The 11,360-nt window shown below is 52.3% G+C and overlaps 1 protein-coding gene across 1 annotated transcript; it reads left to right on the top strand.

The window, feature by feature from the left end:
• The first annotated feature begins 285 nt into the window (after nt 1-285).
• On the top strand, nt 286-10,705 carry LOC105509260 (A disintegrin and metalloproteinase with thrombospondin motifs 7-like). The gene is given in 10 exon segments (XM_011938440.1): nt 286-293; nt 4,188-4,332; nt 4,934-5,026; nt 5,439-5,584; nt 6,960-7,129; nt 7,453-7,586; nt 8,482-8,567; nt 8,569-8,600; nt 9,844-10,299; nt 10,302-10,705. Coding segments are annotated over 10 exon segments (1,674 nt in total).
• The last annotated feature ends 655 nt before the right edge of the window (nt 10,706-11,360 follow it).

Raw genomic sequence — 11,360 nt, 5'->3', positions numbered from 1 at the left:
ATTCCCATGTGAACTCTTAATATTCAACATACTGCTTAGTAGTTTGTCCCTAGTCTATTATCATTTGTAATTCTGTTAATAATTATGGCAATTGTATGGTTATTCATATACCAGTTGTCATTTATCAAGCACATCAGGATTATCTAGAACAACATTGAAAAGGATATGTGGATTCCTCTTCCAAGATAATAGGATTCATTTTACTCAGGCTTCCGTGCATCTACATAGCATCTACTGAGTCAAGTTTTGGTTGGTGGTATACAGACTGCTGCACTGCTCCTCACCATGTTCAGGTAAGCAAGAGGCACTGTGGTGTGGCAAGGAAAGGCTCTGTGTGCTGGGAATCAAAGGACTTGAGTTCAAGTTCTAACTATCATTATTTTTAGAGACAGGGTCTCACTGTCACCCGTGCTGGAGTCCAGTGACGTGATCACTGCTTACTGCAGCCTCAGCCTCCTGAGCTCAAGTGATCCTCCTACCTCAGCCTCCCAAGTAGCTGGGACTACAAGGGTGTGCCACCACATCTGGCTATTTTTTTTTAAAATATGCTTTGTAGAGACAGGTTCTTGCTATATTGGCCAGGCTGTTCAATATATTGGCCAGGCTGCTCTTGAATCCCGCCTTGGCTTCCCAAAGCACGGGGATTACAGGCATGAGCCGCTATACCCAGCCTGAGTTCAAGTTCTAATGATATAGATTTCTATTTGTATTACCTTAGACAGTGACTCTGAGCCTCAGTATCTTTATTTGTAAAATGATGTCTGTTCTCAAAAAGAGTTTGTTTTGAGCATCAGACTATATGGTACATTTTAGTCCTTAAAGTACAAGTATAAATGTAGAGGATTGTTAAAAAAAATCACTCAATCTCTTTTGGTACTTGTTTTCTCCTTTTCAAATGAGGAAAATTACTTACTCAACCTCATTTTCTGGCCTGTAGCAAGGATTGTAAAATAGCGTAATTTGCTTTGAGCTTCTGAGTAGTATGTGCTTCTGAGAGGAGTCTTGTCCTTTAAAACTTCATGAGCACCTGAGAAATTGTTAACAGAGAATGGAAAGCTCGGAATGGGATAAATACAGTGGTTTGAGTAACAGTATTGCAGAAAGGAAAAAGTATTTGCTAGGGTAGTTTTAGGAAGTTTCAGGAAGACTGACAGCTCTGAAGAAATCTTTAGGATAAATGTAGGTAATTTTGAACCTAATTGCCATGCCAACTCACTGTTCAGAGGCAGAACCAGCCCCTGCAGGGGGCATAATCACCTGGTTCACCTCTTCCAGTGTGAAGATAAGTGCTAAGTAAAGGAATGATGCCAAGAAGTATAGTAGAAACACTCTATTGCATTGAGAAATGCTAAAAATTTCCTAATGAATTAAACTCTTATTGGGTGGTTTCTTTTTTAAAAAAACAAATTAAATAATTGCATTATGGGAGAATATGATTTATTTTAGCATAAAGTGAATTTTAGTCTTTCATGGCTTCAGAATTATTCCAAAACTGCTCTATTGAAAATCATCAATATTTGGTTATTTTAATCGTTCAAAAGTAATTTGTTCTTATTTACATTTATTAGTATAAGTATGGTGTGTGAAACTTTATATTTCTATGCAACATTAATAAAATCAATAAAAGGAAGAGATTTTCAAGAAATCATTTCTGTACCTAATTTTTTTTCGAAGAGAGCATTTTAATAAAATCTTGTCTAGGTTAACCTATACATAAGTAGATGTTCTTACTTTTTAAATACAAAACAATATTGTATAATCAGAATTAAAAGTAAGGGAATACTACAGCATTCTGTCACCCTAGCCGATATTCCAATGCTGGATATTCAAATCCCTCTGTAATTTAATGGGGTGGTCACCTCTCTGGACAAAGGTCACCCTTAATAAGACATCTACTAGAGTTTCCAGAGGCAATTTGCCATGGGATAAAGACTGAAGATGAATAATGGTGTTTCCCCATAATCTAACACTCGGTATAACAGGTGTGAAAATAGAGATTGAAACAGGGAACAATGCAAGACATTCAGCCCAGGAGTTCAGGAAAGTCTTCCTTATGGACAGGATAGACAGGGGAGCTGAATCTTGGAAGATAAGTTGGAAATTTCCAAGAAAAATGGGAAAGTGGGAAGACCATAAAACTAGGTACAGAGGGACTCTATCTCTGTGAAAGAGTTAAAGGAACTTCCAAGCTATGTTGTTGGAAAGCTAGCAATCCCTGATTCATTCTCTTGCTAGGCCACCTTGAAATACTATGCGGGAACTCACACAAAAAACATTTTAACAGGGCTGTGTGGGCGGCAAGCCACCCAGGTGCCGAGGCAAGAGATTGAGGGCACAAGCTGTTCCAGTACAATAAATTATTATAAAATAAGAATAGTTATACTAGATATAAATAGATGTGATTATGTATGAATATCATTACTCATTAGTTTGTGGCAATTACTCTTTACTCCAATATTATAATAATCCTTGCTCTACAATTATAACTTAGGAAAAGAGCCAGGCTTCAAGGGAGCCTGTGACTCTAGCCAAGTCTGATTCAGAGGAAAAGAAACAGGCATGAGAAAACGAGGCTGTGGAGGGATAGGGTTGAGGGCCTCATTACTGGGCCAAACAGGCAGAAGGTTGAGAGCCCTACAGCAGGGCTGAACAGGGACAGAGTTGAGATAATACAGGAGGGTTTTTATAAAGTTTAAATAAGCCAAGTACTTAGTACTGGCCTGTCCCATGGTGTCCCCAGAATACTATGAGTGCTCAAGCTTACCACCAAGCTTGTTGACCACAATCCTCAGGAATCTCTCATCAAAATCCTCTGCTGATTCCGCACTCAGGGTGCAACTTCACACAGCGAGGGAAAGCCCCACATTGGGTGCCATATGTAGGGTCCAGCCCCACAGGGTCAGTGGGTTTTTCTCCCCATATGCAGAGACGAGAGATTGTAGGAATAAAGACACAAGGCAAAGAAATAAAAGAAAAGACAGCTGGGCCCAGGGGACCACTACCACCAAGACGCAGAGACCGGTAGTGGCCCTGAATGCCTGGCTACGTTGTTATTTATTGAATACAAGGCATAAGGGGCAGGGTGAGGAGTGTGAATCATCTCCAATGATTGAAAAGGTCACGTGAATCATGTGTCCACTGGAGAGGGGGCACTTCCCTGCCTGGCAGCCGAGGCAGAGAGAAAGAGAGGAGAGAGAAAGAGACAGCGTACACCATTATTTCTGCATATCAGAGACTTTTAGTACTTTCACTAATTCACTACTGTTATCTAAAAGGCAGAGCCAGGTGTACACTTTGTGGAACATGAAGGCAGACTAGGTGCATGACCACTGAAGCACAGCATCAGAGAGAGATAGTTAGGATGCCGGATAACTGTGGGTCGGCCTGACTGATGTCAGGCCCTCCACAAGAGGTGGAGGAGTAGACTCTTCTTTGAACTCCTCCGGGGAAAGGGAGACTCCCTTTCCTGGTCTGCTAAGTAGCAGGTGTTTTTCCTTGACACTGATGCTACCGCTAGACCATGGTCCACTTGGCAATAGGTGTCTTCCCAGATTCTGGCGTTACTGCTAGACCAAGGAGCCCTGTAGTGACCCTGCCTGGACATAACAGAAGGCTCACACTCTTGTCTTCTGGTCACTTCTCACTATGTACCCTTAGCTCCTGTCTCTGTATGGCCTGGTTTTTCCTAGGTTATAATTGTAGAGCAAGGATTATTATAATATTGGAGTAACGAGTAATTGCTACAAACTGATGATTAATGATATTCATACATAGTCATATCTATTATCTATATCTAGTATAACTATTGTTATTTTATATATTTTATTATACTGGAACAGCTCATGCCCTCAATCTCTTGCCTCGGCACCTGGGTGACTTACCACCCACACTTTGTGGTTCAGGAGGCCTTGAGGGAAGGGCCCTGGCAGTGTGTACAGAGGCCTGGGATTGGGGTTGGGGTTGTTTAGCCAGCTGGAGTGCCCAGGAGGTGAGATGAGAGAGGCTGGGAGGGCCTCTGCTGCTGGCTGTGGGTGGAGGATCGGCTGAGCAGAGAGGGGAGGCTAGAGTTTCCTACAGTTGTAGGACTCTGTGCCCCTTCCCACCTCTCCTCCTCTCCTGGCCCCACCAAGGCTTCTCCAATGGGTCTTCCAGGCTGCGCCCCCTCCATCCTCCCGTCCCATTTCTAGCCATGGGTGGGGCCTGTGCCTGGATGACCCTCCTGCCAAGGACATCATCAACTTCTCCTCAGTGCCACCTGGCGTCCTCTATGATGTGAGCCACCAGTGCCGCCTCCAGTACGGAGCCTACTCTGCCTTCTGTGAGGACATGGATGTGAGTGGGGCGGGTGTGGGTGTGGGGGTGTGGGGACCCAGCAGGAGGGCTCAGGGGACAGCTCTCACCAGCCCATGGATGCCAGCCTGGGAGTAACCTCACCTGGCCTGGGCTGCGCCCCCGAGTGATACTGTGAGACATCAAGTGGCCTGTGGGAGAGGCCAGGGATGGGTGGCCACAGACCCAGCTCTGATTTCTGGGTCAACCATGGACAAACTGTGACACTTTGGGCAAGTCTCTTAGCCTCCCTGGAGCTGGCTCATGAGAGGGAAAAGGAACCCCAGTGGGGAGGGTCTATTTATCCTGGAGAAGATTGCCTGAAGTGATCTTCTAACGGGAGTGTTTCCAGAGGAGGGGCTGGGCCAGGAGAGGTGTGGACAGCTGGGGACCGCTCTGAGGAGTGCAGCCCCAGGCGCCCCACACCACCACATGGTCCGGGGAGGAAGGTGGGAGCAAGCACACAAGAAGGGACCTCTGAGGGTCTGTGGGCCCCTGCCATGTGGAGGGGGTGCCCAGGGGACCCTTGGGGACAGGGAGGGGGCAGGGTGGGTGGTGGCACTGGGAGGGGGTGAGGGTATGGCCCATGCCCTCCTCCTTGCAGAGTGTCTGCCACACACTCTGGTGCTCTGTGGGGACCACCTGTCACTCCAAGCTGGATGCAGCCGTGGATGGCACCCAGTGTGGGGAGAATAAGGTAAGGGATGTCCCTAGTCCCGGCGGTGGGTGTGTGAGATGCCAGACCTGCTATAACCAGGCCCTGGGGTCAGCCCCGGCTCACAGTCTTGCTTGTGCTCCTAGCAGAGCCCCGCACACTCTGCAGCCCAAGGCCCCATCTACAAAGTGGAGGCATTGGGGCCAGGGCTTGATTCCATGATTCCCCAGGGTGTCTTCAGCTGAGTCAGCATGCAGGCTGTTTTACTCCCTGCTCAGCCCCTCCCTGTGGTCTGAGTCACAGATGATTGTGATGATTGTAAAGGGGCCTCTCTCACCTTCCATCCTTCCCCTCTGTGCCTTTCTCAGCCTTCCCACCCACCTTGTTCTCACTAGGGTGAGGATTACTGATAGGCTGGGGGGTGGGGTGGCTCTACCTCCATCTGTCTCGGTAGTGGTGTCTCAATGAGGAGTGCATGTCTGTGGGCTGTGGGTCCAAGGCCATGGATGGTGGCTGATCCGGCTGGAGCGCCTGGTCCATCTGCTCCCGGAGCTGTGGCGTGGGCGTACAGAGTGCCAAGCGGCAGTGCACGCAGCCTACGTGAGTGTGGGGCCCAGGGTGCCCTGAGCAATGGGACAGAGGGACCCAAGCAGCCAGCCGATTGCAGGAGCTTGGCTCTGTCCCAGCCCCTGGCTCTGAGAAATGTCCTCATAATGGTCAGTCCGAGTGTCCAGGCCACCTTGAGTCACTTTCAAGCAGTGTTCTGGGGGCTGACAGGGTCCCCACTGCTGACCTCTTTCCAGAGAGGGGGACACTGAGGTCCAGAGATTGGAGAGACTCATCAGAGGCCACATGGCAAAGCAGCTGCTGGCTGGAAGGAGGCAGCAGAGGGCAGTGGGGAAGAGCATGGGTCCCAGACCTTAGATGGCTCCAGGTTCGAATCCCATCTTCATCCTTTCTCTGGGCCTCATTTTCCCCACCTATATAACAGCAGTGCCCATCCAGTAAAGTTGTAGTCAAGGGCAAATGCAGTTTTTGCAGGCCAGGCCCTCAGTCTTGCAGCTCGTCCGTAGGGGGCACTCAGCGGGAGGGGCTTGGTGGCCTCAGAGACACAACAAGAGTCTGAGATGAGACTGGGGGCAGCTGGGAGGATGGGCTAGCACTGAAGGGATGGCCTGAGGTGTGTGACTTCACCTCTCTGGGCCTCTGTTTCCCATCTAAACGGGGTGGTGTGAAGATCTGCTGAGACATAGAGGCCAGTGGTACCATAGACCTGAGGTACTACCCGGCTAATCTTCACTTCAGGAGGCCACCCGGGGCAGGCATGGGGTTCACAGCCAGCCCCACCCAGGGCCCTGTGCTTATCTAAGACTGGCCTGTGGCCCTCCCTGCCTCTTGACCTCCAGGTCTGAGCTGGGTGGGGGCCAGCAACCCTGGCCTAGATGCAGAGGGTTTCAGGAGCTGTGCTTGGTCAGACCTCTCGGCTGGCTGAGGCCCTGGGCGCTTTCTTTAGACCCGGGCTGGGGTACTGCCACCAGGAGGGAGGCTGAGGATTCAAGGGCTTGTTAGGATGCTGGTATCATGGGCTGGAGACTCGGAGCAGTCCCTCCAGTCAGTGCCAGTCATGCCTGCAACTTGTCCCAGCTTTTCAACAGCCCTCTGCAGAGGTAGCCCCAACCTCACTTTATACAGGAGGAAACTGAGGCCCAGAGGCTGGCCGAAGACTTGCCCATGGTCACACAGCAGGTTGGGGGCAGAGCTCAGGCTTCCTGCTGCCACCTCCCCGCAGGTCCTTACAAACAGGGAGGGTGTGTCTGGGCCAGAGGGTGGGCAGCCCAAGGGAGGGAAGTATTGTGCACAAAGCTGGGCGGCAGGGATCTCGGGGTATGGGTGCAGGAGGAAGCCGCTTGTTCTGGGCTGTGGCCAGGCAGTAGTATTCACCAGGCCCTGGGGCCCACCCCGCTCATCCCCACAGACCCAAATATAAAGGCAGATACTGTGTGGGTGAGCAGAAGCACTTCCACCTCTGCAAGCTGCAGGCCTGCCCCACTGGCCGCCCCTCCTTCCGCCACGTCCAGTGTAGCCACTTGGACGCTACGCTCTACGAGGGCCAGCTGCACACATGGGTGCCCGTGGTCAATGACGGTAAGTGCTGCCTCCCATGGAGACACTGAGGCTCAGAGGGCTGGGGGTGTGTGTGTCCAAGGTTACCCTATGATGCAAGCAGGAGGCCCACTCTCCACCCCAAGCCTGGGCCACTCCCACTGTCCCCTGGGGCTGCTGCTCACCCCTAGCTCCCCAGTCTACGACCTTGCAGATAGCTACCAGCCCAGCCAGAGCCTCCAGCATGTTGGTGCTGCTTGGGAGCCTCTAGCCTGCTATGGATGTGTGTCACAGAGTGGTCTTCCTGGTGGCCTCCATACTCCTGCCCCAGCTGTTGCTGATGGCTCTTCTACTTGGGCCTCCAGTGAACCCCTGTGAGCTGCACTGCTGGCCCTCAAATAAGTACTTTGCCAAGAAGTTGTGGGATGCCGTGGTCGATGGCACCCCCTGCTACCAGGTCCAGGCCAGCCAGGACCTCTGCATCAATGGCATCTGCAAGGTGTGCCTGGTTAGGAAGAGGCTCTCCCAGCACTGGCTGCCCTCAGCCCCACTGGCGGGCCCCAGGTTCTCTCCTGGGTCCTTCCTGGTCCTCTTCAGGCCACCCTCCCCATGCTCTACCATTGGATTTTCCAGCCCCCACCCTCTATGATCTCTAAGGCAAAGCCCCTGCCACACCTCCTGGCACTGGGGACCCCTCCCAGTCAGACCTCATTTCCCTGCATCTCCTTGGATGCCTGCACCAGCACCACCCCAAACAGGAAACTGGAGCCCAGGCAGTGACTTGACCTCTTGCTGGCTGGCTGACCCCAGGCAGTGGTTTGCTCCCTGATAGAAGGGGTTAAATGAGGTGGCACAGGTGACATGAAGGGCTCTGAACCCCGAAGAGTAGTACTCAGTATTTGGTAACAATTTCTATTCTTATTTTTAATAACAACGATGGCCTCTCCTCTTTGCCCATGTCCCTAGCCACCTACTTGTCCCTGCTTCTTGCCCTCTAAGCCACTGGTGTATCAAGGCCTGGGCTCCGAGGAGGACCAGCAGGGAGGTGCCAACCCCCAATGCCTTCCCTGCATGCGCTGGTCAGGAGTGCATCAGATCCCCTGCCTGCCCGTGGCCTTTGCAGAACTCTTCCCTTCTCTTGTCTCATGTGATGCTCACGACATGCCTTTAAGGGAGGGGTGGATCTCCCCATCTCACATCTGAGGAAATTGAGGCTCAGGGAGGTAGAGAAGTTCACCCGAGTCAGAGGCACAGCTGGGGTGGGGCAGGGCCAGAGAGAGGCCTCCCGACCCCCACTCCTAGCTTTCTCCTCCTGACCCTGGCTGGCCCCCAGGACTGGGACCACAGAGGGCTGACCACCAGCACCAGGGGCCTCCCCTCCTTGTGTGTTGCAGAACGTGGGCTGTGACTTCAAGATTGACTCTGGTGCTATGGAGGATCACTGTGGCATGTGTCATGGCAATGACTCCACCTGCCACACTGAGTGGGACCTTTGAGGAGGCCGAGCACCTGGGTATGGAATGGGACCGTTATTGGGGAGGGGTGTGCTCTTCACCTGGTGGCCCCTTCCCCATCTCCCCTGCGCCCCTGTCCTTCGTCTTGTGGTCCCCACCCAGCCTAGAGATGGCTAAGCAGGGAAGCCTTGCTGGGGTAGAATTCTTGCAGGAGTCAGGGGACCCCTGGCCCACATGCAGAGACCTGTCCCCACGGGGAGTCCTCCGGTCCCAGAGACCCCAGGCAGGGCCAGCTCGGCTTGCGTGTGGACCCTGGGCCTTTCAAAGAATGGTAGTCTCCTCCTGAAGCTTCTGAGATGCCCAACTCCGTGCCCTCACCTCTGGTCTGTTTTGCACACGTTGCTCAAGTACTGACTGTGTGCTAGGTGATGGGGACATGCAGGTGAAGTGCTCAGTCCTGCAAGGGGACTGTGTGTGTGACCAGTGCAGTAGATGTAGGCCCAGAGAGCTGTGGGAGCACCAAGGAAGAAGGTCCTGGCCTGGGAAAGTCAGGGAAGGTTTCCTGTAGGAGGCGGAAGTTGAGCTGAATCATAAAACTCAGAAGAGATGGAAGGGGCCTTCCAAATGGAGGAAAAAGCTTGTGCCAGAGCCTGGAGGCAAGAAGGGAAGGCAGGACCAGCTATAGGGCCTTGAGCACCAGGCTGAGAAGCTTAGACTTCATCCCGGAGAGCAGTGCACTGTGTTGGATAAAGCACTGGCCCTGCTCATATCCCAGCAGGACGCTCATGCACGTTACTATCCCTGTCTGCCTCACTCTGCTCATCTGTAAAATGGGGATAACAATAGTACCTAGGCTATAGGGCTGTTACCCATGAGCTTACACATGTGAAGTGCTGAGAGTAGTGCCTGGCATGTGACGGAAGTGAAAGAATAAAAGCAGACCGCATGGGGATGAGGAGGGTGTCCCAGGAGAAAGGCCTGAGCACTTTGGTTTTTTCAGAAAGAGAATGCCAGCTGGCCTTTAGTGTAAGGGATGGATCCAGCCTTGTGATGAGACCAGCTTAGGTCCCCAAGTGAGGGGTGATGGGGCATGGCCACGGGGTCAGGATTTGTGGCACCTCTGCGAGGTTTTGGTGGTCTATGACAGATCTGAGCAATTGGGGGAGCGCAGACTTTAAAGCTAATGGTGAAATCTTTGGCATCAGCAGGTGGAGGCAAGTGGGGAGAGACGTGAGGGAAGTGGGTGGGGATAAGCAACCTTTTCACCCTGGGCACAACCTACCCACAACCCTTGGCTGACAGAGTATGTGGACGTGGGGCTGATCCCAGCCGGCGCACATGAGATCTACATCCAGGAGGTGGCCGAGGCTGCCAGCTTCCTGGCACTGCAGAGCGAGGACCCAGAGAAGTGCTTCTTCAGTGATGGCTGGACTATCCAGTGGAACGGGGACTACGAGGTGGCAGGGACTACCTTCATATATGCACGCAGGGGCAACTGGGAGAACCTCACATCCCCGGGTCCCACCAACGAGCCTGTCTGGATCCAGGTGTCTGCCTCCCAAGGCCCAGGCGGGGGGACCAGAGGCGGAGTCCCCAGGCCCAGCACCCCTCATGGCAGGTCTCGTCCTGGAGGAGTGAGCCCTGGGTCAGTCACAGAGCCTGGCTCTGAGCGAGGCCCTTCTGCTGTGGCCTCTACCTCGATTTTCTCATCTTTAAAATGGCCCAGTCATGTAGCTGCAGTTCACAGAGGTGGCTGGGGTCGGCTCCTTTAGGACTAGGTGGATGGAGAAGACACCTCGTGCTCACAGGCTCCTGCCTGCCCACCCAGCTGCTGTTCCAGGAGAGCAACCCCAGGGTGCGCTACGAGTACACCATCCACAGGGAGGCAGGCGGCCATGGCGAGGTCCCGCCACCCGAGTTCTCCTGGCGCTATGGGCCCTGGACCAAGTGCACAGTCACCTGCGGCAGAGGTGAGAAGTGGGGCAGGCACAGCCTCGCCAGCAGGGGCTTTGTCTCTAGACAGGGACGCTGGCTTCAGCTTCCAGCTCACTGCTGGGCCACCACAGGTTTAGAATTTGGCTTCTCTGAGCCTCAGTTCCCCATCTGTGAGATGAGGCTGGCAACTGCCCCATGTCACAGGCCCACTGGGAGGGTAAATGGATGAGGCAGGTGGGTGCTGGCTCGCGGCGCATGCTCAGTGTGATGACAAAACGTGCTCATTATGATGACAAAATGAAAATGGAGAACTGGGCAGATACCTTCCAAAGCTAGGAAACCCATGTTATCTAATACAGCTGTCTTTATTTTATTTTATTTTATTTTATTTCACTTGATATGGAGTCTCACTCTGCCGCCCAGACTGGAGTGCAATGGTGCGATCTTGGCTCCACCTCCCAGGTTCCAGTGATTCTCCTGCCTCAACCTCCTGAGTAGCTGGGATTTACAGGCACGCGCAACCATGCCTGGCTAATTTTTCATTATTAGTAGAGATGGGGTTTCACCATGTTGGCCAGGGTGGTCTCGAACTCCTGACCTCAGGTGATTCGTCCACCTCGGCTTCCCATAGTGCTGGGATTACAGGTGTGAACCACTGCGCCTGGCCTAACACAGGTGTCTTTAATTGGATAAACGTGAAAACCAACACATATATTTGCAGCACTAGACATTAGGGGAATTGTCTTTCACCAAATTGGCTGCTTCACAGGTGTACTACTTGGGAGTGTCTGCAGAGGCAAGTGCCCCATGGTGGCTGGAACAGACAAGGATTCTTTGTCTCAGGCAGGAAGTCCCAGGTGCACAATCCAAGCTGGCGGGATCTG

This window comes from Colobus angolensis, unplaced genomic scaffold (assembly GCF_000951035.1).
Source record: "Colobus angolensis palliatus isolate OR3802 unplaced genomic scaffold, Cang.pa_1.0 Scaffold172, whole genome shotgun sequence".
Taxonomy (NCBI): domain Eukaryota; kingdom Metazoa; phylum Chordata; class Mammalia; order Primates; family Cercopithecidae; genus Colobus; species Colobus angolensis.
Note: the sequence above shows the minus strand (reverse complement) of the source record. Positions and strands in the feature narration are given on the sequence as shown.